Below are 27,288 nucleotides of genomic sequence, written 5' to 3' on the forward strand. Positions count from 1 at the left end.
TGGCCCCTACAATTCCCAAACATGAAATCCCCCATCATCAGCACAACGCGTAAGATGTGCACTATTTCATGACGACGTGCACATATACGCAATACGCACAGCAAGCACCTCGCAACGTGCCGAGAAAGGGAACAGAGAGCGCCCAAAGCTGGGCGGCACAAAACTTCGCCCTTCAACCTAACCCCCAAAGCAACCGCTGCTGCACTTAGTGACGCTATGGCACGCGCCACATTATATCACTATACCAGGATTTTAGTCCTTGCCGCCCACCACGGGTGATGTGCAGAGGCGATCTGGTGCTACAACAGGTCTATATAAGTATGGATATGTTACGTACACATTCCCTCAGCACATGCACAGCACTACTGGGCAGTTGCGCCTACTGTCGCACCCGCATTTCCTTTTGTCCTTTGAACTACACGATAGAAAGAACCTCACCTCGACGTCGCGACCTGAATGCCCTGAGCTCAATCTATGCCATGCGCCACACGATGCACATAAAAGCTGGCAATACGACGCAGCTGTACATATCCGTGCATCGCAACAATTTCACAAATCTCATAATCATTCGCAATTATCTGAACACCCTTTCCAGGTAAGGCAAGATGCTGCCCTTCTCCTGCCACGCCATCTCCCCCTCACTTGCACCCCTGCCTCTCACACACCGTATACGTACCGCACTCCTCGGAGGGTTAGGTAGGTTCTGATCCGCCTCAGGGCTCCCACCAGCACCGGCGCTGCATCCACCACCCTCCGCACCTGCAGGGAGCGCTCTCCCACCCCCATCGCCCCTCATGACCCCGCAACGTCCTCTCCTCGTGGTGGTCCCAGGGGCTCCTTTTCGCTGTTCATGGACTCCAGGTTGCGGTGCCGTGCCCCGCTGCGCTCCAGTCGGCCCAGCAGCTTGGCAGCATCCATCTCGATCTCGCTCATGGGCGCCCCCTCCGCCTTCACCAGGTGCCGCATGGCGGCCTGGTGCTGAGCCATACGGACCTGTTTAAAACCACACATGCGACAGCGGCATCACGTCACCACATGGGTCAGCCGAAGGAGTAAAACACGGTGGCATGGCGCCAGCACATCACAGCACGAGCTGTAAGCAAGTGACATCCACAACGCGGGTTACTTTCAAAGTGGGTGGGACTCCTGACAGTAACGCCACATACATGCAAATAGACACGTAGCCACACGACCAACGTCCTCACTCGTCACTACCACCCCTACTTGCACAAATACTCCCGCGCCTCACACACACACACACACATTGGTATTCAGTGCTCCCGGGTTCAGCTGCCCGTCCCTTAACTTCACGCCCTTTCTCCTCCTCCTCCCTCCCCTCTTTCCTTTCCCCCGGCCTCTCCCCCCTCCTTCCCACGACCTGCAGATTGGCCTCCGCGGTGGGTCTGGGCAGCACGCAGTTGGCAGTATCCACCAAACGGATGCCCTTGCACGGGTCCAGGTCCGCGATCTGCCGGCCGCCCGACTGCCAGTTGTCCAGGGGGGGCAGGGGCACCGCCAGCAGCTGCAGAGGGGACACACCTGCCAGACCTGCCGGGGGGTTCCGGGGGGGGGGGGGAAGGAGCAGCAGCAATGCAGCGATCGGCGGCCGTCGTTGAGGACCCGGCATGGAAAGCTTTGGAGGAGAGACATGGCCCTCAGGCCTTACGACAGATGGCTGGTGGCCTAGGCTGTCAACTCAGGCACCTACCATCAACCCCACCCGTCGGAGTGCTCACTGAGGTCTTGGGGGACCTCTTCTGGAAACCCCGTGCGTACAACCCCGCTGCTGCTGCTGCTGCTGCTGCTGTCCTCCGCATGATCAAGCATCGTGCTTGCGAAACAAGAATTCAGCAGTACAAGAGCAACGCTCGCAAGAAACAAGAAGCGGCGTTTTTGGATTCAAATCCCTCACAGCAAAAGCAGCAATAGTTAATCCACTGCTCTGTTGCCTTTCCTGCCTCTGCTGATCTGCGCCTGCTGCGGCTACCACCTCGCGCACCACCTCGCACCGCACCTGGCTCGACCTTCCTCTCCCGAGGCGCCACCACCACTCCCCCCATACGGATCTTCCGGAGCTCTGAGATGGCGTCCGCCAGCCCCGTCCCCGCCAGGTCCTCCAGACCGCTGAGCGGTAAGGCAGGGTGGACGGCAGCAGCCGGCGGTATCACGCCACTCAATGCATCCGCCCCTGGTGCAGCAGGCGCTGCCGCCACGTCAGCAGTCACACCGCCACTGCCTCCGCTGCCGCCAATCCGGAAGCTGCCGGCCAGATGCCCGTGTACCATCGAGCCCGAATGGCCGTCCCCGCCTGACAGATGGGAAGCAACACGAGGCCCCGGGGCCGTTAGAGCTGCGGGTACCGGGCTGTTGGGGCTCTCATGCATGTCACCCCTGCCGCCGCCGCCACCACCACGACCTGCCAGTCTTAACGGCGAGCCATAACCGCCGCCGCCGCCACCATGGTACGCGCCGTTGTGACTGGCCCGTACGGCCACATGTACGGCACCGGCACCGCTGCCTCCCCCGACGGCGCCCGTCAAGGAGGTACGGCGAGGGTGGAGGTGCATGATGGCGGCAGCCATTCCGCCGGGGAGTTGGCCGCCCGTGAGGGAAGCTCGGCGGCCTCGTACCACGTGCGCCTTGCCACCACCGCCGCCGGCCCCTGCTGCCCCGAATCCGCCTCCGGTCCCTATGGCCGGGAGGGCTGTATCCCCGCTGATACTTGCGCGGCGCTGGCGGCGGGGCGACGCATTGCTGCTGTCAGCGGCGGCGGCGGCGGCAGCGACGGCGGCAATCGCACCCAACGCCGCGGGTAGACGCGGCGATTCACTGCACGATCCCGGTGACGCCGCAACTGCTGCAGCAGCGCCGCTGTCGCTGGGGTACGACCGAAAGACGGCAGGCAGCGCGCCGCGCCGGACATCCCCGACTCCGATGCCGGTACGCGGACTCAGCATGAGGCCGCTGGCTAAGGAAATGTTCGTGCTACTGCCGCCGCTGCGGACGCTAACCGCAGCGCCACTGCCGCCGGTAACGGAGCCGCCTGACACGGTGGGGCTGCAAAGTCCAAGCCCACTGCAAACCCGGCGCAAGGTGCTCTCCTGCCGCATGAACTGAGTCGCTGCGGCGCCTCCGAGCCGCCGTGAGAAGGACGCCGAGTTGGGGCTACTGCCTCCATGCAGTCCCAGCGACCCCAACGTCCGGCTGCTATCGTCACCCTCGCCGCCGCCACCACAGCCACCAGCCGCGTCCACATCCGCGCTGCCGCCGCTGCTGGAGTCCGAGCCGTCGCCTTGCCCTGCACCCAGCAACCAACACCACACACACAACCACCACACGCACATTGTCGAAAACGTCGTCACCAGATCCCACCCCGACAGGCCCCGATAGCCGCAACAACGGGGCCCTAATAACATCACGCATGAAGGTAAGGATAAAATAGATCCCCCTTTCATAGCAGTGCAGCACAGTACCACATTGCACGCCATACCACGGACAGCTTCTGCCCCCCTCCTCAGGTACCATGCGGTCACCAAGTTGTTTCCCCCGAGTCCCCGGGGGGTGTGTTGCACCCGAGTACCTCGGGGCCCCGTACGGCTCATGAGATACGCGGTGCGCACCGAGAGGTGTCTTGGACCCGGCGGGCAGAGCCGCCAGCGACTGAAGGTGCGGGCCGGCTGGGGCCGCGGCGTGCATTGGGTGCGGCGATGCGGGAGCAGCCGGTGATGCCGCGCCGCCGTCCGTCCAACCACCTGCAGTTGCAGCTGCACCTGCCACCGCGCTGCCGGTACTGCTCGCGGTGTTGGCGCTTGAGCTAAAGCCCACGTGGGCGCTTGCGTGGGCGGCGGAAGTGTTGTCGTTATTGTTGTTGGTGGTGGCGGTGGTGGTGGTGGCGTTCGCGCCCAGCCCCAGCGCCTCCACCGGTGACCGGTGGTGGTGCTGTGGGTGCTGTTGGCGGTTCTGTTGGTGGTTCTGTTGGTGCTGGTGGTGCTGGTGGTGGTGGTTCGGTGGCGTGGTGAGCTCGTTCAACACGGGGGCGATGGCAGGACGGAAGAACGCAGCCCTGGCAGCTTGGGTGCCCTGCGGGTGTGCGCGGTTGCGTGATCGTGTCGTGGTTGTGTTTTAGAAAGGGACCACCTGCGAGCTGAACACGTTACCCAAACGGCCAACGGGGAGGGCAAGGATAATGCCACCCAAGGGTGTGGGGTTTCTCGGGGGAATGTTGGGCCTGCATGGATGGGGAGCGCCGTGGCAGCGCTGGCAGTGGTAGTGGTGGTGGTGGTTCAAGAGGCGGGCGACTGTGGATTCACACACTGCCCACACCCGCGCACCTAACCGAGTCCGCCTCCATCGCGACATCTACACACATACACACATACGCGCACACTCACAAGTCCGTTTTCCAGCTCCTCATCTTCGTTACGTAGTACCGCCGTGGCGGTGATGATGTGGTGAGGCCTCATGTGCCCAAACATCTTGTCGAGCACCTGGCGGCCGTTTTGTTGCTTGCGGCGGTCGGAGGGCTCAAAGAATGACGGCATGCGGGAGCTAATTCCCATGCCTGCAGAGCGTATGGAAATGTGGAGCCATCTATTTTGCGGGGCAGCGGTGGGTGAAGTCGCACGGAGGCGTGGTGGGGAAGGGCAAAGGTAGCTGCGGAACCAGAGTGGCTAGGCGTCGCGTCGCGGCCACGGAAATATGGGCGGGAAGCTAAGGGGAAAAGGCCAGTCCACGCTGCTCTACGCACCGCGATCTGGATTGCCATTAGCAAGTCGATTTGTGACCCGCTTCTGCTCGCCGACCTTGCGCCAGCCATGGCTCAAAATTTCTTGGGGGTCCCGCTCCGGTGCAGGGCAGACAACCTGAATCGTGGATTTAAAGCAAAATGTAGCATACCAAGAGGGATATGGGCACTTAACCCCAACTTTGTCAACCGAACGATCAGCGCCACTACATGTCCTGCTGCTGAGTCGGGTCATGTCCCATGTCCCATAGCACCTTTTGGAGCGTTGAAGCCGTGGCCAGGGCTTTGGCCTTCCCGTTTTCAGCTTTCTCCGTTCTGGCCATTTTCAACGATTCGTTCCGACGGACACTCCCGAACTCTGCAACTTGGGGTTCCGGTTAATTGCCATGATAATTCTACATAACTCAACACAACTATTGCCACGATAAAAAAAAACGCTTCAGTTCATGTGTGCATAGGCAGGAAACTGCAAAAGTAAAGGCAAAGAAGCGCACACGTACCGTACGTCATGCCAAGAGCGATACCTTTCCTCCAGTTAGATATTGCTGTTGCCGAAGGACTGCTTGAGACGTGTGGTTGCGGCGGAGTCATAGTCCGTGAGGTTCTCTCTGGCGAGTCCATTTGCATTTGACGGAACGACACTGGCTCCTTTAGCGTTTCAATGCGCATGCATAGCTACATTTGATCTATTGTTAAGGATTTATCTCCTCTTCCCTCAGTAAAACGTGGACATCTTACTGCGTGCGAAACCGTCGCTTTTGAAGGCCAGGAGACGCAAGAGCAGCGCAAGAGCCGTCAGCGCCAGCTCCAGGTTATCGCCTTCATTACAGTAGCATTTTATCATCGAACCTAGGTTACACTTTTGCCACACGTTCGCTCAACTCGCCGTGCCGAAAAGAGGGGCATCCGGACGCGCACGCCAGAGAACCCCGGGAACCCCGCCCAGCAATGGAAGGTCCGCGTCGAGTGCCCTGGTGCCAAATGGCAACTCAACCTGTACTTACACATCATGAGGCCATCCGTCCCGTCGTCCAGGTTCATGGTCAGCGATCAACGATTAAGTTGACCATAACCCAAACCGTGCCAATGTCAGGCCAGAGGAGCACAGCAACCATATGTTCCATGCACCTCCCCCAACTTTTGGTAAACAGGGCTGCTTAGAACCTTCAACATAGATCATGCTTCCCACAGCAGCAGCCGCTCTGTTGCAACCCTTTCCCCTTTCCCCAAGCCCCAAGTCAATCACCCAAAGCCCCCCCTAGCCTCCGCACCCCACCAAACCAATCCACGCCCACTATACTAGCGCACCGCAGGCTGCGACCCCCAGATGCAAGATCCCAAGAAATCACGCACAGCTTTCCATGCAAAGCGACGCTGCTCCATCTCTCCAACACAACTACCAGGCAGGCGGCTGGCAGAGGTTAAGGCCTGACTTCTGCTCCCGGCGCGTCCGGGTTCAAATCCGCCTGCCGACCTCTCGGGGTGTTTGAGAGGTGTTGAAATGGGAGGTGGCCCCCCATCTTGTGGACGGTGTAGGACGTGATAAACTCAACTTGCGAGCTGACCAGGAACTAAGTTGACGCGCCGGTGATCCGCTAGATTTGGTTGGATGCTGGTGGTGAGTTGCCAAACTCAAAGAGTACACTCTGAAGTCGGATGGGGTGAATGGATTAGGGTACCCCTCTAGCAGGGGAGAGCAGGGAACTGCCTCGGGAAGGAGGCCACTGGTGAAGCTTAACCACCCTGTAACAACATCAACTACCGGGAAATTGACGCACACAGCCAGCCAGCCTGCCCGCCAGGCCCCAAGCCTGCGATTCCCTCTCCACACACATGCACACACATACGAACGTACATACACACACATAGGATTCCCTGCCGCAGCCCTCAAGCGGCCCCGGGCGGCTCCCCTCCCTCCGACCAGAACTGCTGAAGGAACTCCCGCTCCCCCATCACCAGGAGGCCGCTGGCAGCCGCTTTACGCGTCTTGCGCTCCCCAGCCCCCGTACCGGCCAGCAGGACCTGTCCAGGGAGGGAGGAGGTGAAGGGAGGGGAGGGGGCCGAACGAAAATGTTACCTCCGGTGGGCCTCACTCGGTCGCGACAGCATTATACTACCAGGCGACGGCGGGAATCATATGAGGATGCACAAAAGGTACAAAATCAACTGCCGACGTCCGAAGCGACGATTGCCCCGGGGGAAGGGTCGAGGCGGCTGAGTCGGCGTTTGAAACTCCAATTACCAATGGTGGCAGGAGCGAGGGCGAGGGGAAGCGCAAGGCAGTCTGTCGGTCAAGAGGCGGTGGCGCAGTGCGGGGTATTTAAAGCAGCCCAGCTGCACAACCACATGATAGTGTAGCCCAGGTTTTGTCGTCTTATTTCCACTCCTCTAGTCCATAACCCCTCAGCCCCTCAGGGCCCCCCCTCTCGTACCTGCGTGTCCTTTTTGACTGTTAAGTGGAACTCCGCACCCGCCGCCTCCAACATGCGCTGCGGTGGCACCATCACCGAGGACATACATACATACATACACAGAAAACACATCATTATCGGTCGGTTTAGGACACAGGCGGGGGGGCCCCATGAAACCCAGCAGGGACCCGCACGCCGTCCATGTCCTACATGGCGCCCCAATGATGACCGACCCGGGGGTCGCACAAGGACAGCTGCTCACAGGACCTCTCGCTAGATGGGCCTCATCTAATTGCATGACGCCCTTACCTCCTCCTCCTCGTCCTTCCCGCCCCCTATAGCCTATTGCAAGGGCAACATAGCCAGGGCCTCTTAGGCAGGGCAGTACAGCGCCCCTGCGCTTTAAGCGAGGCAGCAGCAATTTCCCTCACCCCACCCCACCCCGCTGCACCCGCATACCCACCCGCATTTCGTTGCGCACCAGTCCCTTGCCATATGGGCCCTGCGTGCGTGCGCGACAGTTAAAACAGGGCGGGGAAGCCGGATAGGCAAGGCTGGCTGAGGTCCAGGAGGGGAATTGACATCAGGGTGAAGGAGGGGCGGGCAGAGCACGAAACCCGCTTCCAGCCCGCCCCGCTCGCCCTCCTCCGGGTGCATTCTACATCGTCCCCACGCCTGTGCCGCCAAGTCCGCCCGTTCCGGGGGGTCAACGACGACAAGCGCGCGGCCTATGTGCATCTTAAGTTGTACGGGCTCAGGAATTAATAATTACCGCCATCGGCTTAGGGAATCATTCAAATTCATATCGGATTTCCACCCAGATCGCCGCCACTGAGGCCGTCACTCGATCAGGGCCACCGTACGGGCAGGAGGCAGTTTCACCCCAGTAACCGCCCTTCCCTTACCCACAAGAAGGGGTTCCTCCTTACCATTAACGTGCCTGTCACGCAAACCCGCATCCCCTCCAACCCCACAAGACGGGGACCCGCAGAACGGCCGCCACTGCCGCCGCCGCCGCCGCCGCCGCCACCACCACCACCACCGCGGCCAACTGCCACATCCTCCGCAACCCCCCTCCCCCCGTCTCCCGGAGCCCTCTCAGGCCCCTCCTCCTGCTCCTCCGTCGCCTCCGTGCCCGCTATCTCCGTACGAGATGGCGGAGACGGTGCTGGCGCAGCGGTGCTGGCGGTGCTAACGGCTGCGGCGGCTGCAGCAGTGGTGATGGTGTTTCCGGTGATGCACCGCACCCCCGCCTCCCTCAGCCTTGCCAGGAGGCGCTGGTTGGCGGGCTGCTGGAACCAGTTCGCCACATTGCGGGCGACTGAGGGGGCCACTCCTGACGGGGTGGGGAGGTGTGTGGGGGGGGGAGTAGTGGGGGGGTGGTGAGTAGGAGAGGAGCAAGTGGGAGGGACGGGGTCCCCGAAGGGAGGAGGCGTCATGACCTGCCACGTGGCTCAGCCAGGAGCGCATGAGCAAGACGCACCTGACAGACCGGGACGGCACCCTTGCTCTCTCTGGTTAGTTACTCCTAGTTACCTACTTCCAGTGTATCAGCCTATTCTTGGCATCAGCTTCACTCGTTCACGTGGTCCGGCTTCCCTCTCCCTCCCCCCCTCATCATCTCCTCCCTCCTCCTCCTCCGCCACCAATGACCCACACGCTCCCTCCCCGCACCCGGAGGGGGCACTGAGGAAAGAAAAGCGGATAACCCCCCGCACATCTCGCCCCCACTCACACACACAGACAGACACACAGACAGACAGACAGACACGCAACATCGCACATCGGGCAGCATTACACCCACGCGTGCCCTTCCACCAACCCGTGAACCCAGCTACCTGCTGCTGCCGCGATGCGGTCCGCGTACGGCACCTCTGCCGCCAGGAGCTCGAGGGAGGGGAAGGCCCGGCCCAGTGCCTCCGCCGCCACCTCCCCCACCCGGGGTATGTTGAGGCCCCTCAGGAGGGTCCCGGGGGACATGTGGCGAGATGACTCCAGGGAGGACATCAGCGCGGCGGTGCGGGCGGGGCCGAAGCCGGGGAGGGCGGACAGAGAGGCCTGGTCGGTACAGAACACCCACACCACACACCCCGGGTTGCAGCAGCAGCCATAAGGGGGCCAAGGCGCAAAAGAAAAAAGAAACGAAAAAGATCACCGAATAGAAGAATCGTTAATGCGATATTTCGGCTCCAACCCCCCTCCCAACATCACATCACCCTGAGCCCAACCCAAATTTCCTCCTCCTCCTCTCACGACTACTGTTGCTGCTGCAGCAAGTCAATACGTCGGGCTCCCTCCCCCCTTCCCTCCTCCCTTCCCCCTTCCCTCCTCCCTCCCTCCCTCCCTCCCCCCTACCCCTACCCCTGCCACCCTACCCCTCCCTCCCTCCCTCCCTCCCTCCCTCCCCCCCCCCCTACCCCTACCCTGCCACCCAACCTCCCAACCCCTAGCCCCGAGCACTCCCCGACACTCGCCTCGTCCAGTTTGTACCAGTCCGATATGTCCCCGTCCAGCAGCCCCACCTCCAGCAGCTGGCCCACCACCCCGCGGGATACACCACTGCCGGACAGACATACCTGGGCGAAGTGAAGCATCTGCGGCGGAGGGGGAGGGGGAGGGGCGGTAGGGAGGGAAGAATGTAACTTAGGGCGAGGGGGGAAAGACGAACCACACACGATTGAAGCTGCTGCCAGGGCAAGAGTGTATCAAACGTAGAACTGACCGAAAGGCGTCCGTGAAGACCGCGACCTCGGGATGACGAAGTGAAGATGTCGGAAAGACTACCTACCTAAGCCGCCAGGACTAAAAAAAGCAGAAGAAATAGTATTGCCAAGCCGTAAAGAAATAGGTGTAGAAAAGTAGGTGTGAAGGCGGCGGAAAAGTAGTAAAGCTGGCATAAAGTTGCTGGCCTGGAGAATTAGCTGATTTGCTGGTACTGAAAGGCTGTCGGTATGCAAGTGCTCCTCCCAACCCTCCAAAAAACGCGCGACCGACCCGACCGACCCGACTACCCTAGTCCGGCTAGCCGACCGACGCCAACGCGATATACCGAAGAAGCTCGGGGGGGGAAGGAGGGAGGGAGCGAAGGGGGGGGAGGACTGCAAACACACCCACGATCAGCCACGAGCTGACGTTCGGCGGCAACCTCGTTGAAGGAGATGTGACTGGTTACTGGGGGCACTGGTCCACTCCGGGGGCACTGGGCGGGGAAGAGGTTGGCTCGGTGCGGGACGAGAGAAACCAACCCAAGCTTCGTTACTGGGGTCCCCTAACCCCGTACACACATACACACACACGAACTCACTCCTCCTCCTCCTTTCCCCCCAAACCCCCTTCACTCGACCCACCGGTCAGTCAAGCCACCTCCTCCCCTCTTTTCCCCCCTTCCCAACCCCACTCCACCCTTCTTCCCATCGACCTACTTCTCACCCTTCGTTCTGATTTGGCCGCGCAGTTGGGGTTGTCACACGCTAGCTGCTCGCCACCCCCACCCCCACCCCCACTGCCGCCCATGTTGGCCGTCGTCGTCGTCGTCGTCGTTATTGTTGTTGCTGTGGGGGCCTCCCGCGGGCCCCTGCCGGCTCGGCCTTTCCAACCCCCACCACGACCAACCCCACCACCACTTCCAACACCTTCTGGCTCCGGGCCCCTAGCGCTACTGCCGCCCTCCCCATCTCCCCCCCGCCCCTCTGCCATCGCCGTCGCCGTCGTCGCCGCCGGCGCCGTGATGGCCTTTAGGGGTCCTCCACATGCGGGGCAGGCGGAGGGGGGCTGCCAGAGCTCTGCACCCGGGGGCCGCAACTCGGGGAGCACCCGGACCACCTACCGGGGGGGGGGGGCAGATATGGGGGAGAGAGGGAGTGTGTGTATTTGTGTGTGTGTGGGGGGGGGGTGGGGGTGGGGCGGGGAGGAAGAAGGTGTAGAAAAGCGGTAGGGAAGGGGCAGATTGGCTGCGACGAGACGAAACAGCACAACGTGCGGCCCTTACCTCAACCAACCCAATAACCAGGATGTATGGGTGGGGGTGGATAGGGGTGGATGGGGCCGATGCCCATGCATGCCAATGTGCGCAAGCTACCCCTTTGCTCTTAGGCCGCGCCCTCCCCCTCCCCCTCCTTCACTCTCTCCACCTTAACTCTCTTGTGGTTCGTCTTTCCCCCTTCCCCCCTCCACCTGCGGTATGACGTCTCCACTCCTCCGCACCACCACGGCGTCCCCGGGCAGGTGCAGTCCCAGAGCCCGTGCCAAACCCAGGTTGTGGAGGCTGGCGCGACGAATGGTGACACCGCCCACCACCACCGGGCTCAGCAGCGCTACCGGGGTAATCTGGGTTCTTGGAACAGCCGTACAGCCGTACAGCCGCCGCCCATTTGAAGCAGGAGATGGGAGTTGGTGGGGAAAGGGGACGTGCTTGAAGGAATAAATGCTGGTACGATGTTATGTGGCGCCCGCCCCTTCGCGTTTGGTGGCGCAACCAACCAAGGAATGGTACCGTTCAAAGCAGTAGGCCAAGAGCGGGAGGCAGTACGGCAGTGTTGTTTGAGTCAGGAAGGAGGGGGGTTCACGGGGTGGTGGGAGATGGAGGTTCCCAGACCGCCCTAACCCCCCTTACCTCTCCCCCTTCCCCCCATAATCCCTTCACTCCACTCGCCTCACTTGCCAGTGGTTCATCCTACCCCCTATCCCCCCCCTTATACACACACACACACACCTACACTAAACACCTACTTAATGGCGCACCTCGGGTCTCGTCTGTTGAGGGTTGCGGGACATACGCTATCTGAAACCCACCAGCGCTTTACCCCCCCCCCCCACACACACACACTCGCACACACGCACACCTGGCCCTGTCGCCCGACGGTGAGCTCCACCCCCGTAACCCGGGTTACAGCCTCCTCCCCGGGGAACTTCCAAGCCACAGCCCAGCGAGGATCGGAGCCTGCCGTACCCAGGATGTCGTACAGCGTCGTATCATCCAACTTGATCACGGCACCGTCCGCATCGTAACCTATACACAACGTAGGACGGCCCCCAAGGGGGGGAAGACGAACCACAAACGAGTGAGGCTGCTGCCAGGGCAAGAGTGTACCAGACGTAGAACTGACCAAAAGGCGTCCGTGACGACGGCGACCTCGGGATGAAGTTGTGAAGAAGATGTCGGAAAAACTACCTACCTAAGCCGCCAGGACTAAAAACGCAGAGAAAGCAGTAATACGAAGCCGTAAAGAAGTAGGTATAGAAAAGTAGGTGTAGAGGCGGCGGAGAAGTAGTAAAGCACTGCTGTCGTAAAGCTGGAATAAAGTTTGCTGCTGGCCTGGAGAACTAGCTGATTTGCTGGTAATGAAAAGCTGTCGGTATGCAAGTGCTCCTCCCAAACCCCCAAAAAAACGCGCGACCGACCCGACCGACCCGACTATCCTAGTCCGGGCCCCAAGGGGGGGAGGAGGAAAAAGAATGTGCGGGAAGCCAGGGTGGACATGTGGTTTGAGACACAGCCCGGGGCAACGGAGCCCCAGGTGGAGAAGAAAGGGGATTTACGCGGGGAGTACGGGAAAACAGCTTACCACCCCCACCCCCACCCCCGGGAAGAGGCATCGAGCGACCAGCTGGGCTGGGGAGGGGGAGTGCTATGTGGGTTGGCCGGGTGCCCGGTCTCCCCCTTCCCCTCCCCCCTCTCTCCCCCCCCCGTCTCCCTGCGGCTCGTACCCAGTGTCGCCCTCTTCTCCATCCACTCCTCCACCGCCCCCAACACCTCCTCCCTGGAGTCACACAACCGGTTGTCAGGACTGACTGAGAAACCTGCGGACTGGGGGGAGGTTGGGGGCGGGGGGAGCTTGTGGTTGGAGGTGGTTGGGAGGTGGTTGGTGGTTGGGGACGGGTTAGAGCCACTAACATGCGGGTAGGCAGGCAGGACGGCCGACTAACCACCTCCCCACCTCCATCTCTACCCCCCCACACATCCCTACCGACCTCCCCACCTACCTTGAGCCATTGCAGTGTGTCCCACTGACTGGGGTGGAGCGGCTGTACGGCAGCGGCGTTTCCGGAGGACCGATTGGAGGGCGACGAGGGGTAAGGAGGTGGCGAAGAGGAGGAGGGGGGCGGTGTCGTCGTCGCCGGCTCTGGCCGCCGTTGCTGTGACGGTGACGGCGGGGGTGACGGAGCCAGCGCCGCATACGCCACGAAGCTAAGGCGGCGGCGGCGGCACTCCGCCGGGTCGAGAAGTCGTACGGCACCAGACGCGGCGTTGCGCGTGTTGGCGAAGGGTGGCTGCCCGACGGCCTCCTGCTCCCTATTGACCTGTGTGTGTATGTATGTATGTATGTATGTATGTATGTATGTATGTATGTATGTATGTATGTATGTATGTATGTATGTATGTATGTATGTATGTATGTATGTATGTATGTATGTATGTATGTATGTATGTATGTATGTATGTATGTTGTTACAGGGTGGTTAACTTCGCCAGCGGCCCCCTTTCCCGGGGCAGTCCCTGCTCTCCCCTGCTAGAGGGGCACCCTAATCCGTCACCCCACCCGACTTCAGAATGTATTCGTTGGGTTCGGCAACTCACCACCAGCATCCAACCAAATCTAGCGGATCAACGGCGCATCAACTTAGTTCGTGGTCAGCTCGCAAGTTGATATTATCACGTCCTACATCGTCCATATGATGGGGGGCCACCTTCCATTTCAACACTCCGAGGAGCTGGCAGGCGGATTTGAACCCGGGTCGGCCGGGAGCAGAAGTCAGGCCTTAACCTCTGCCAGCCGCCTGCCTACCTGCCTGCCTGCCTGCCTGCCTGCCTGCCTGCCTGCCTGCCTGTATGTATGTATGTATGTATGTATGTATGTATGTATGTATGTATGTATGTATGTATGTATGTATGTATGTTTGTACGTATCACATTTGGTTGGAATTTGAGTTCGGGGTTACATACAATACCCTCCTAGGTGAAGGCTCGGATTTGCAGCCCCCACCCCACCCACCAGTTCTAGATCCGCGGTCCTGCAAAACACCTCGCCCCGCGCTTCCACCCACTCCGGCGCCCCGCAGTCAGCAGCTGGAGCGGAAGCAGCCGAGCCGTTTTCCCACTCGTTGCCGTCCCCATCATGATTGGCAGCGCCAGCCGGCGATGGAGAAATTGATGCAGCGATGTGCGAACCCCGACCGAGCTGCGAGGGCGGCGGTAGCGGTGGCTGCTGGCCGGATGATGATGACGATGATGATGATGATGATGATGATGATGATGATGATGATGATGATGATGATGATGATGATGATGATGACGATGATGACGATGATGACGACGACATCCTATCGCTCCAGGAGGAGGCGGGGGGCCCCACTGCCAGACACGTCGGTAGGCCGTTGATACCGCCGTACAGGGCGTTGTGGGTCACGTCCTCACCCACCCAGCCGTCCCCCCGCGTGGCCGCCTTGAGGCCGGGAGGTAGGGGGGAAGTAGGGGGGAGGTAGGGCGGAGGTAGGGGGGAGGTAAGGGGGAGGTAAGGGGAAGGGTTGGGGGGGAGGTACGGGGGACGTAGGAGGGGAAAGACGAAGCAGAGACGATTGAAGCTGCTGACACGACAAGAGAGTAGCAGACGTAGAAACTGACCGAAAGGAGTACGTGGAGGTAAGGGGGGAGTTAATGGGGGGTAGAGGTAGGGGGGAGGTAGGGGGAGGTGGAGGGGACAGAGCGGGGCACAGACACGGACATCATCCGCTGCCCGGGGGACAGGCAGCCAACAGCACGGCATACGTGCCCTCACCTCCTTAAGTATGTATGTCCCATGTGCCGTACGACCATACAGCACCCGTACAGCAAGGCCGTCCACTTTGGGTTCCATCACCCAACGGTACGACCGACCGACCGACGAGGCAGGGACGTCCGCACCCGTCTTGCTCTTCTTTGTCGCTTTCTTCTTCTGGACGCCCTTCTGGCCGCCACCGCCGCCACCGCCGCCACCACCGCGAACCATGCCAGCACCGCCGCCGCCGCCAGCATCGTTGCCGCCGCCGCCACCAGCGTCGGCCTGCAGCTTGGCCAGCGTTTTGTCCAGCCACGTCTCCGCTTCCTCCCTGGAGTTGACCGCTGCCAGACTGAGCATGGCAACCCGGTGGGGGACCTTGCGGAGGCCACCGGAGGCGGGCGGAGGGGCGCCCTGGGCCCCGGGGGGGGCAGGGGGGGAGGGGGTTAGGGATTACACATAGGTGCACCTGGGGTTTAGGGAAGGGAGTCACATGCAAGAAGGAGCAAATCAAGATCAACTGCCGAACCACCCAAACAGCGCCAACTACCGGAATGCGACGCATTAAGGTCACTGCAGGTGGGATGAGGGGGATGGGGAAGGCAGGGGAGGGCACGGCAACCGCACCTGAGAAGGTGTACGGCAAGTGTTGTGGTTCGAGGGGAGGTGCTACGGGAGGCGCAGGGGGCTGTGGTGTATGACTGGAATGAAAACCCGTGCCGTACACGTCCGCCAAAGGCCCTTGCGTCCCCGTCTTCCCAGCTACCCCTAGAACGGAACCCACCACGGGGAGCTCCAACTCCTCCAGGGGGAGCTCCCCTCGCAGCTGAGCCGCTAGCTGACGGTACTGCAGCTTCAGAGTGTCGTACGCTGCGTCGCTGTGTGGGGTCGTGGCAATGACGGGTGCAATGGGCGGGGGCGGCGGCCCGGAGGGGGGGGGAAAGAGCGGGTTTGCGGGATGGAATTGCTGCGGGTTGTAGGAGGGGATGTGGGTTGCCAGGATAGGGCTTTGGGCTGGCTGGAACGTCAGCGACTGGAAAAACAATATTGTATATGAGATGAAGGCCAATTTTCCAGGAGCGGACAGGAGCCAATACTTCCAACTTCGTTTCGCCGAGAGATTTTAATTGCACTTGCCGGGCCCGATGTGGTCACCAAGGCGCACCTAATTTCCGTACGCTGCTGGTTGTAGTACAAGTCGTTGTGATGGGAGAGAGCTGACTCCAGCTGCCGTAGCTGCTGTAGGTTATCATCCCCGCCGTGCGTCGAGGCGGATTCTTCCAGGAGGGTGGGTCCATTGCGGGTCCAGTCAGACTGCCTTTCGGCAGCTGCTACTGTGGTCACCTGGATTGTTCGCCGCAGCCTGGGTGCTGAGAGGGCGTTGGCTAGCAGGGCTGCGAGGAGTCGGCGCATAGCACCCCGGGCCCTGGCTCCGGAGCCGACGCGTCCCGGAACAACGCTTTTAAAATGCAAGGCTTTGCCAGGAGCACGTGTTGTTTGAATCATTGATTTGATTACTGCATAAAGCAACTTTAATATCGTAACTATCCCGGCGCAGTCAAAGTAGCAGTCGTGAATGAGTGGCCCAATAATCTGTTTGCTAGTAACACATAAATGTATCAGAGGGACAGTCAGCTGGTGAAATAACTTGAAACATCTGAGAGCCTTAATACAGGACCGGTTTCTGTTCGTGACCGTATACCACCGTATAGCGGTTCTTGACTACAAGTACAGAGAGGACATAGAAGCTCTTAAATTTAGGAGGAAACATGCGACTTTTTTTGGGTTCGGAAAAACCCGTTGCACCGCTGGAGGAAACGTAGGGCCAAGATACAATGCAAACTGCTGCAGTTGCGCTTGTGCAATGTCCCATATCGTGCATCTATGCGGAACACAAGGCATTTCGAGAGTGCCTATCACAGATCTGTACGCGGCTGTTGTACAGTTGTAGCACAATTCGTCGTCTGCGGCACTTTCCTAAGGTTCTCCAAACAAGCGTGGTATTGTCCAAAGTGAGCATTGCTGATACAAATTTGCGTATCCCGTATTGTTCTTACAGCGCGCAAGTAAGAGGCATGCCTGCAGAGTAATACATGTGCCCTGCCCAGAAGCCTCCCACTCTGTAACAACAACATATGACCTCCCAGAAGGTAAAGGACATTTCACAACAGTCAGCCGACCTCACTCCAAGTGAGCTAGGCAGTTGCAAAAGGAAAAAAATACACCAGTTGCCAAAGACGTTTCAGTCCGTCGAAGTCAACGAAGCCGTGGCGACCTCAGTTCGTTCGCCAAATTCCTAGACGGTACTCGGCAGGCTGGCGGGCAACGCAACGCACGGGCTTGAAGCTTGGATGGAATGCTGTTGCTACTGCTGTGTCAAGAGTGTCAAATTTGCATGCGTCTCGGGCCATAAATCTAATGCTAGTGGTTGCATCTTGCATGTCCTTCAGCCATGTGCCACTATCCTTCCTGGCCGTTGGCATCGTGTGCAGGTCAAGCAGTCATTAAAGGGCGGCTTGTTTCCGCTGTGAATAAGCGCTTAGGATTAAAACCATCCGCAATTAGGCTGCACGCCCGCCGTCATCATGCGGATGTGATCAGCGGCTCACACACACAGCCATATGAACCCTACCGGCTGGTGCAACGCTGTGACCGTACCAGCGAGGAAACATTGCACTTTGCTCTTAGAAGTCTATGGTTGCCGAACAGCAAGCCCAGCCCACGAGCCAACGATTACGCGAGGGTAACAACAGTGCCCGGCGGCCTCACATCTGTGCGGGGTCTTACCTGCCACGCAAGTTCGTCCAGCGGAGCTACAAGCAGCTGTACTTACAGTACGTGAGGTCGTTGTCAGATCAGCAAAAAATGGCGACCCCAAACCCGCGTCATTGGGTGTTTCCTGGGTTGCATAACCCCAGTGGATTAAGCCCTTCAAGGTGTATCAGGAGTACATGCGTGCTAACATGCTTGCTTGCGCTTATACATGTGTTTGCATGAGGTGTCTCATGCCAATGTATAAATAAGCGCAAGCAAGCATGTTAGCATGTACCCCTGACATACCTTGAAGGGCTTGATCCACTGGGGTTTTGCAACCCAGTAGACGAAGTATGACGGGTTGGGGGTCACCATATTTTAACGACCTCACGTACTGTAAGTGCAGCTGCTTGTAGCTCCGCTGGACGAACTTGCGTAGCAGGTAAGACCGAACAGATGTGAGGCCGCCGGTTGTTACTCTCGCGCAATCGTTGCTTCGTGGGCTGGGCTCGCTGGTCGGCAACCAAAACAAAGTGCAATGTGTCCTCGCTTGTACGATCACGGCGTTGCACCAGCCGGTAGGGTTCATATGGCTGAGTGTGCGAGCCGCTGATGACTTCCTCGTGACGGCGGGCGTGCAGCCTAACTGCGGATTGTTTTAATCCCAAGCGCTTATTCACAGCAGAAACAAGCCGCCCTTTGATGATTGCTTGACCTGCACACGATGCCAACGGCCAGGAAGGATAGTAGCACCATAAGATATGCAACCACCAGTATTACATCAGTGGGCCGAGATGCAAGCAAAACCTGACAAAGCAGTAGAAACATCACTCCATCCAAGCTTGAAGTCCTTGCGTTGACCACCAGTCTGCCGAGTAGCGTCTAGGTATTCACGATGGCTTCGTTGACTTCGACGTTCTGAAACGCCTTTGGCAACCAGTCTTCGATTTTCATTCTTCAAATGCATTTAGCAATTGGGTTGGGGTCGGCTGCCTGTTGTAAAATGTCCTTTGCCTTCTGGGAGGGCACATGTATTACTGTGCAGGCATGCCTTTTACTTGTGGCGCTGTAAGATTAATGCGGGGTAAGTAACTTTGTATCAGCTATGCGCACGTTGGACTATATCACAGGATTGCGTTACGACCCACTGTGTTATAGCTGCACAATATTGTGCTACAACTGTACAACATTGTGCTATAACTGCACAACAGCTGTTTGTTTACAGATTCGATGGGCACTTTGGATAATGCCTAGTGCACCGCAGCGCACATTTTTCTATACTATATAACGCATTCAGATAGCGCATTTGCAGAATGCTGCCAATGGGGACAAGGGTCAATTGCAGAGATATAGAGGAATGCGAACATGACTTTTAGGTCTTCAAATATTATACCTAAGCCTAAAATATCTTTTATCATGTAAGCTATTCGAATGCGTTTCTTCGCCAAAGTTCCCTGCTACCATCTCTTCCAGAAAGTTTGCTTCGTGGAGCTCCACGCAGCTGCAGCCTTACAAAGATTTTACAATGCCTTTAAAATTGTTGGTTCGATGGTACAACCGCTGACACCAACTGCTCTGACAAGTAGCGACTGAACTGACATCTCTGCATGGGCGGGATTGTACCTCCGATTGGCCTAGTAGTAATCCAGGTCAGAAGATAGGGGCGTAATGCTACTGACGTGGAGCACTCCAAAGTGCGATTTAGACTTAGGGTTCCTGACGTCACACCTTGCAGCAACATTGTGACCATCCAACAAAACGAACTCACGTTGCTTTGAAGTGCCTTCTCTCAGATTAGATTTCCTTGAATTTCATACTGCATGTGACTTTAATCACAGCCCGCGCACAACAAAGTAGTCAGGCTGTTCTTTGGCTCGTTTGGGCCTTACAAGCTCAAGAAGAATTAAAACGTTTAAAACGTCGAAAAGTCAGGTTGCCCTCCAATCGTTTTAGTCCTCTCTTGCACATTCTTCCATGAAGCCACATCCTTTAAGAACTGTAACACGCCTATATCTACAGCCAGGAACGTTCTCAGCCGAAGCACGCTATCGCGGAATATATCCACGTCTGCTGCTCTTCCTCGTTGTCGCGGTTTTCGCCGGGCATACCTGCCCCACTGCCACCGCCAACACCATCACAAACGGCGCTGACATCGCTGAAAAGGACCTGCAGTTGAGTACATGCGCGGCTCCTTCTCCTTCATGCCAAACTGAGGCGACCTTTCCGAAGCTCCGTTTACGTGGCAAGCCACTTCCGCCCGACGCTGTCGCGATAATGCCGCCCTCAAGACCCACTTTCCAGACACAAAAGCACCCTCAATATCACTCTTCCGCGCAACCCAAATCGCATCAACAGCTTTTTCGCACCATCCACGTCGCAGCTAGGCCGTCAGCTCCAATCTTAAAACTCCCCAATACGGCCACAGCCATCACAACCGCGGCAAGCAGCAGCATCTCTCCAAGCCGCGTCGCCACCGTTTCTGTCACTGCCGCCGCCACGGTACCTGCCACTACAATATCCATTTCCAACCTGTCCCTGTCCGCCTACCACCGCAACTTAGCTCCCCTCTCACCGGTTGCGACGAAGGCCACGGAGATCACCAGTGATTGTCCTCAAAACGAAAAAAACAGCGCCAGGTCGTGCGAAAGCAGCAGCAGCAATTGCATCAGTAACAGTAGTAGCAGTAGCGGCAGCAGCAGCGATAGCGGTGGCAGCGACACGAGCAGCACCTCCGCGGTGGCGGGTATGAGCTGGAAGGTGTGCGGAGGGGGCGGGGCCGGGGGACCCATGCTCGTACCAGATTCAGTCACTTTGTCACCGGACCCGCCTCATCATGGTCGTACAATGGCGGTCAACGTGACCGGCATTAATCCAGTCAGCACTTCTGGAGGCCGGCTGCGGGTCGCGGTTCTGTACATGGGCTTCAAGGTCTACACGTAAGTGTCGTACATGCGGTACGACATCTTGTATTCTGCGCGTTGAGGGGGGAAGGCGGCTGGCTTCCCCGTGGGACAACATGCAGCACGCTGTCTGTAGCTGAAAGGCCAGGTGCCCCAACCGCCCCACGTCCCGCCAATCCGACGCCTAAGAGAGGCTGCATGTCCCTCCCCCCCGCACACACACATCGTCCTACCCCCGCACGCCAACCTCAGACTCCTCCCTGGCCCCGCTCCCGCCTCTTATAATCTGCCTGGCCTCCACCTCACCCTTCATCAATAGCTTTGGTGCCGTTGTCCCTGTTTCCCCTTCGCCTTCATATCCCGTTACCGTCCCAACGGTTCGCGCGTGTCCATTCTTAAAACCATTTTCTCCCCGCTCCCCGGCCAGCCTTACCAGTCTTACCCCACCCCTGTCCCCTCCCCTCACCCTTCTCCTCACCCTTTCCCCCTCACACTCACCGTCCACTGTCCCTCCGGGGCCCAGCTACGAGACCCCGCTATGTGAGGCGGTGTCATGTCCCCTGGTGGCGGGTTCCGACTTTCAGCTGAAGGTCAGTCAGAAGCTGCCCGCGCTGGCACCTCCGGGGCCTTACGAGATGGAGATCTCGGGGGAGGACACGGCCGGAGGAGTGTTCATGTGCGTGAGCATCAGCTTTCGGGTGTCGATGCCGCCGGGGCCAGGGGGCAAGTGGGTGGAGGTGGTGGCTGGGACAGCTTCGAACGCGGGTGCGGGTGCGGGTGCGGGTGCTGGGGTCGTCGGCGGTCCTGAGGGTGGTGTCGAATAGAGTAGGTCGGATGGAGAGATTCGCCGCTTTGTTAGCCTTAGCCAGGAGCTTGGAAAGCAGAGCTGGAAAACCATCACTGCGGGTTTTGTGAAGGTCCTCCTTAGGAGGAGGGCTCCGTGAACAACAACCTAGTTCGCCTAGTTGCGTAACAGTCAACACCCGCCTGGCGCGGTGTAAAAGGCCCGAAGGGGTTTAGAATCGAAGGAGGGAAAGGGAGAAGTAGAGGTAAGAGGTAGAGTGGGGAAAGGTTGGGGGGGAGGGACGGAGAGAAGGGGGCTCCGGAGTGCAGTCGTAGCGCACTAGCGGCCGCAGCGAGGATGAGAAGGTGTAGGTGTAGGAGGTGGTTAGCGTCGGCCAGGATAGGTTGGGAAGCTGCGGTAGATGGTGGTGGTGGTGGTGGTGGTGGTGGCTACCTGGGAGTGCTGGGATGGTGGCGATTACTGCGTCAGGTGCAGCATTGAGGCAGCGATTGCAGGGGCACGTCAGACAGGCATTGGAGGAGTGGAGGAGGAGGAGTGCGTGTGTGCTCGGGGTTCATCTGCAGGAGTGCGACATCGGCATGGGTGTCACCGTCTCGTGCGTTACAGGTGCCCGTGACCTGGCTGTGTGTGCGTATGTAGTACGTAGTATGTGTGGGGGGCCTTGTACAAAGCTATGCTCCCAGCTCGTCGACACCTGTTCGCCGGGGCGGTTCACCCACACCACACACCACACACCACACACACACACAGAGGATTAATAGAACCTGAAGGAAATGCAACACGAATATAGTCCTGTTGACGAACTGTCAGTCTGTATGCATTTCTGGCATACCTTCTCGAAGATACACAAAACACATACGCTCTTTGCATATCCCCCTCCTTTCCCTCCTATCTTCCTCTCCCCCCCCTTCTCTCTCTCCCTCTACACCCCCCCGGACAACATCTTCATTCCCGGTAGGCCTTCCCGCTATCCCCCCCCCCACCTCCCGAACACACGAAATCTTCTCAAGACAGACCGCTCCCGACGCCCTGCAGCCCCACACACTACACCATGTACATCAATGTGATATGTACCGCTGTACGGCGAACAATACGGCGCTCCGATGACACGATTCTCGCGAATGTTTCAACTTAACATCCGCCGCTTGCAGCCCATCCAAGCACATTTTGCTGCTGCAGCAAAGAGCTGGTGTGAAGAGTAATAACACGCTAAATACATCACACAAAACACACACTTTGGTGTGCTTTCAGCTTCAGGAATCCTCCGAGACACCAATTTTTTCGCTGTTGTGCTTTGGATGTCAATCCTGCTCCGCACCGACTAGCGCGCCACAAACCCCACCAAGTTCCCCCATCGCCCTCAGAAAAAATTCATTGCGGGACGCCTCATCGGTAGGTCAAGACAATGACCACCCCACTCCGGACGATTAGTCTCCAGCGGGCGCATATGGGGGGTGGATTGGTGATGGGGTTGTACAGCCATCACCTCTTCACCTCGCCCACGGGACTTCTACCCCAAGCCCCTTACGACCCCGTTCCACTTTTGTGCCGCCCGCCCACAATGACTCTCCACCCCATGTACGCGCTATGGCGCAGCCCAGCGGGGTGCAGCACCCCTTCCGTTTACAAAACACATGACAACATACATACTTTCGTACACAATTCATTCATCCATTTCTCAGCTTTTTAACAGTTATCGGGATGATAACGACGACGCGGGACCCGAGTTGGGCCCCCAAACAACCCCCCTCCCTCCCTCGCGGACTATACTGCTTTCCTGGCAAGAAGGAAGGGCAGCAACGTAACTGAAACCGACGCCAACTAACAAAACTGCTAACCCGGCCACGTGGGTCCACGTGGCCCGAGCCGCCGTACCAGGAGCGAGCGAAGAAGTAAACCTGAAGTGGCACGTGACGGCGCGAACCATTTCGCATCATCCTTTTACCGCCTCACCCCACCTCCACCCCACCTCCACCTCACCCCACCTTCACACCGCCAGTCCCCCGGCGGCACCGCAAGCCGCGCAGTTGCCGCGCACTGCTGTTGAGTAGAGCGTGGGTCGTGGAGCGCTACACGGGGCCCATGCCCCTCTCCATATGTATGTATATGTATGTATATCTGTATGTGTGTGCATGTCTCACACTCTTTCTTCTCTTCCTACCTGCCCCTCTCGCTTTCCCCCCTCCTAATGCCCCCGACCTCGAAACCCTCCTGGAGCTATTCGCCAGCTGGCTCGTGTACCACGTAGCCCTTTACCCCGGCGCCCAGCTCGCCGCAAGAGCGTGGCCCGCCTGAAGGTTGGGAAGGGCCGCCAGCAGCCGGGGCCGCAGCCAGGCGGAGAAAACAGGACGCGTGGGAAAAGAAATATCGAAGTAGCCTAGCGGGGAGCGGAGAGCAGCCACCGTGCACTCCGCCCTTTTCCAGTCCTTCCCCACACGCATGTAAACCACCCGCTGTACGGCACGTAGGCCGCCGGGCCGTCCTCTTCGCCCCTCCCCCCGCCAATAGTCGTTAAGTGGTATCTACCGCTCCTAAGAAGATTAACCATTGGACAGCAATTCGCGAACCACCGAAGATGTGAACGGATGCATTCACGGATGCAAAAACGTGCTTGCAAATGCTTGTAAACATGCCGACGTACATACAGCCCGCCGAAATTTCATAATTATATGTTTACGAGGCACCCCTACGTCCGTATGTACGAGTGTTGTACCGACCGATTTGGGTCATGGCAGCAGCGCTTGAGGTGTACTGCACATGAGAAACCGAAACCCCCTTCCCCCCTGACACCGGATCAGTGAGCTTCAATGCTGTGTGTGTGGGGGGGGGGAGACGGCGGGGGGAAGGGGGGGGGTTGACCTGAGGTACGAGCGCAACAGCTGCCCTTCCCGTGGCCCCCCTTTTTTCAGCAACTCCCCCCCCACATACGCATATACATATACATACAATACACACATACATACACATGCATGACCAAGCGTGACTCTGCCGTACAGCCCCCTCTTGTCCGTACACACAATAAGGACCTCTTTCAGGCTTGACGTAGCCCCACATATAACCTTAGGAGTACAAAAACTCTTCTCACAGAACCACATACCGATGCAAAGGTGCTCCCACCTACGTCAGAAGCCCCGAAACCCGGGACACGGGAGATTGTCAGCATGATCTCCCCCCTATCCACAGCCGCCCCAAGGGCTCTAACCCCCCTTCTCCTCCTCCCCCCATCCTCCGCCTACCCCTAATCCAACTAGGAAGTTATTTTCTCCCCTTCCTCTTCCTTTTCCACTCCCCCATCCTCCTCTGCCTGTTTCCGCTTCTCCCAGGAGCAGCTGTCCTACACCCCCCCCACCCTCCCCAACACAAACAAAAGGTACACTGGTACCGTTGCCGGATTGCGTTCCACCCCGACCACCGAGGAAAAGGAGATAAAGGGTACAGCAGCAAAGCACCCCACCACGCCAGACTGCCCGTCACCGTACTGCATGTACGACGTGGTGCCACCGCGCGCTAGATTACAGATAATTTTCGAGCTGGTTAATGCTGGTGTGTGCTCTCTCTCTCTCCCCTCACATGTCTCCTCCTGCGCACCTCCTGCCCCCCAGCCGCACTACATGCGCCGCCCTTTTCATGAACGTCACGCGGGTCGCGTCGATTGAATCCTTTCCTTTCTTTTGTGTCCCATTCGTCGTCCCACCTCAATCCGCCTCCCACCCTCCCGCACATGGCTCCCCCCGCACCCGCACCCGCACCCGCACCCGCACCCACACCCGCCACACGGCACCTTCGCCACCCCATCAGTGCCCAATGTCAGTGGTGTTGCCCGCGCTCTGTTCTTCTTCTTCTCTCTCTCTCTCTTATTCTCTTATTCTCTTCCGGTTTCTCTTCCGTGCGTTGTGCTGCCACCAGCGCCATACCCTCCCCCAACACCCAACCCACACCAGCCACAGCGACAGAGGCCGTTCAGGGGTGACCGCCCAGGTAGGAGCATCAGCAGTAGCACCAGTAGCAATAATATTGTTAACAGTAGCCGCACCTGCGAAGCCAACCCCCCCTCTCTCCCCTCCCCCCCTCTCTATATATATTGTGTATGCGCGTGCGCACAACACGCAACCACACGCCACTCTTTCAGCCGCTCCCCCTCCCCTTCCCTCCACTCCCCTGTAGTCCGCAGCCCTCACTCCCCTCCTGCGGCACTCTTGCCCTCTCCTGCCCACAACCTGCGCCTCTCCCTCCCTCGCAGCAACCCTCCGCAGCCGCCATCACCTCACACCCCGTCACGCCCCACTTGCAATCCTCCGGCTAAAACCCCTTTCCCAGGGGGCCCCAATCGCTGGTCGGGGTTGCGGGTGGGGATGGGAGAGAGTAGAAAGAGGGAGAGGGAAGGATGATGAAGCAAAGTACAATGATGAATACGTCAAGTTGCCGACGCCCCGAGTACATCATGCCGAGGAACGGAAAGGGCTGAACGGGGCGGCCCCGCTTTCCAACCCCACAGCACCCCCCTCCACAGAGCGCTGTCTTCATATTATCCATTGCTCTCACGAATCAAAGACAACCCTAAGCCCGAGTAGCTCCCCTGTGTGGTGAAATGGAAGTCAAAACCTCAAAAATAGGAGGGGGAGGGGTACATCGGGGGGTTCCACCCTTCCAGGGCTCCTCCTACCGCCGCTCCTTTCTTCGGGCGCCCCTCCCACCAGCCTGCTACTGCTAGGGGCTTCCCCCTCGAGCCCTTCCTTCCGCTCCTCCTGCTACTGCTACTGCTCCTCCTGCCGCTGCTGCCGCTGCAGCTGCTGCCCCCCTGCTGTCCGTAGACTCCGGCAGCGCGGAGCCTTACGGACTACGGCCCTGAAAGACGCTACTGCCGGGGCCGGTGAAGGTGAACGTGTCGGCCTCGCCGCGCTCAGCGCCCCGCCCCGTCGGCCCCCAATCCGTTTCCCAGCTGTACCGGGAGAAGTCCATAGAGGTGCTCATCTCGGACATGGCCGCAAGGCCGCGCCCCCGCGGCGGCGGCTGCAGCGGTGGCGGCGGCTGTAGCCAGGCCGCGCCCACGGGCCCCGCCGCCAGGGCCCCGGCCGCCATAGACCGGTCCGTCGCCGATACCTCCGCCAGCGGCGAAGATGAACGCGAGGATTGGGCGCCAATGCCGCCACTCGCGGCAGCGGCGGCGGCGGCACCGGCGCCGGCGGGCTTCGCTGGCAAATGCATGAGGACGCTGGTCCCGCCGCCGGCGCCGCCGCCGCCGCCGTGGATTCCCACCGCCAGGCCGAGCGCCAGTGACAAGCTGCCTCGCTCTTCGTACCCCAAAGGCGGCGGATGAGGAAGAGCGCCGCTGACGGAAGGGTTGCGCGCCGCCGCTGCTGCCGCAGCGGCGCCGTCGCCGCTGAAGTGTATGGCATTGCCCGCCGGCAAGCCCGCATGCCCGCCCTGGCGGCGCTGGAAAACGTCCTCCTCAGCTTGCAGCAGCTGCTGCACTTGCTGCTGCTGCTGCTGCTGCTGCTGTAGTTGCTGCTGGTGGTGGTCGTAGTAGTGGTGGTAGTGGTGTTGAGCTCGCTGCTGCGGCTGCGATGAATGAGGGTGCTGCTGGTGATGGAGGTGTAGACGCGATTGTTGGTGGGGGTGCTGGGGGTGCTGTGAATGCGGTTGTGGGGCCTGCCGTTCCACAAAAGCGCGAAGTTGCCGTTGGATGCGGAGCCCGTCACGCGGCGGCGCCTCCAAGGTGCCGCTGTCACTTATGAGGGACATCTGGTAGCCAGGTCCTCGCCGTCTGGCGGCAGCCGCCGCCGCAGCGGTGCTCCGCGCGCTCCCGCGGCCAGAGCCCTCCTCGTTGTCGTTGCAGTTGCCGCTACGTACGGCAGCGCCGCCGCCGCCACCGCCGGCATCTGGGTTGCTATTTATTGTGCTGATGGATGAGATGGTTTCC

At 59.2% G+C, this 27,288-nt stretch overlaps 2 protein-coding genes across 2 annotated transcripts; one reads left to right on the forward strand and one right to left on the reverse strand.

The window, feature by feature from the left end:
- Positions 1 to 792: 792 nt before the first annotated feature.
- On the reverse strand, positions 793 to 16,415 carry VOLCADRAFT_118457 (uncharacterized protein; the record flags this gene model as incomplete). The annotated part of the gene is made up of 22 exons (XM_002953769.1): positions 793 to 993; positions 1,379 to 1,548; positions 2,015 to 3,298; positions 3,621 to 4,080; positions 4,392 to 4,561; positions 4,748 to 4,862; positions 6,701 to 6,766; positions 7,177 to 7,233; positions 7,619 to 7,657; positions 8,085 to 8,491; positions 8,994 to 9,213; positions 9,579 to 9,749; positions 10,585 to 10,977; positions 11,329 to 11,481; positions 11,997 to 12,163; positions 12,862 to 12,961; positions 13,138 to 13,455; positions 14,148 to 14,333; positions 14,574 to 14,597; positions 14,931 to 15,323; positions 15,694 to 15,787; positions 16,075 to 16,415. The coding sequence occupies 22 exons, from the start codon at positions 16,413 to 16,415 to the stop codon at positions 793 to 795; spliced, it is 5,529 nt and encodes a 1,842-aa protein (XP_002953815.1).
- Positions 16,416 to 20,468: 4,053 nt separating this feature from the next.
- VOLCADRAFT_47536 (uncharacterized protein) lies at positions 20,469 to 21,270 on the forward strand (the record flags this gene model as incomplete). The annotated part of the gene is made up of 2 exons (XM_002953701.1): positions 20,469 to 20,599; positions 21,087 to 21,270. Coding segments are annotated over 2 exons (315 nt in total), but the record flags the coding sequence as incomplete, so codon positions are not given.
- Positions 21,271 to 27,288: the final 6,018 nt, after the last annotated feature.

The sequence above is a fragment of the Volvox carteri genome (genome assembly GCF_000143455.1).
Source record: "Volvox carteri f. nagariensis unplaced genomic scaffold VOLCAscaffold_38, whole genome shotgun sequence".
NCBI classification, from domain to species: domain Eukaryota; kingdom Viridiplantae; phylum Chlorophyta; class Chlorophyceae; order Chlamydomonadales; family Volvocaceae; genus Volvox; species Volvox carteri.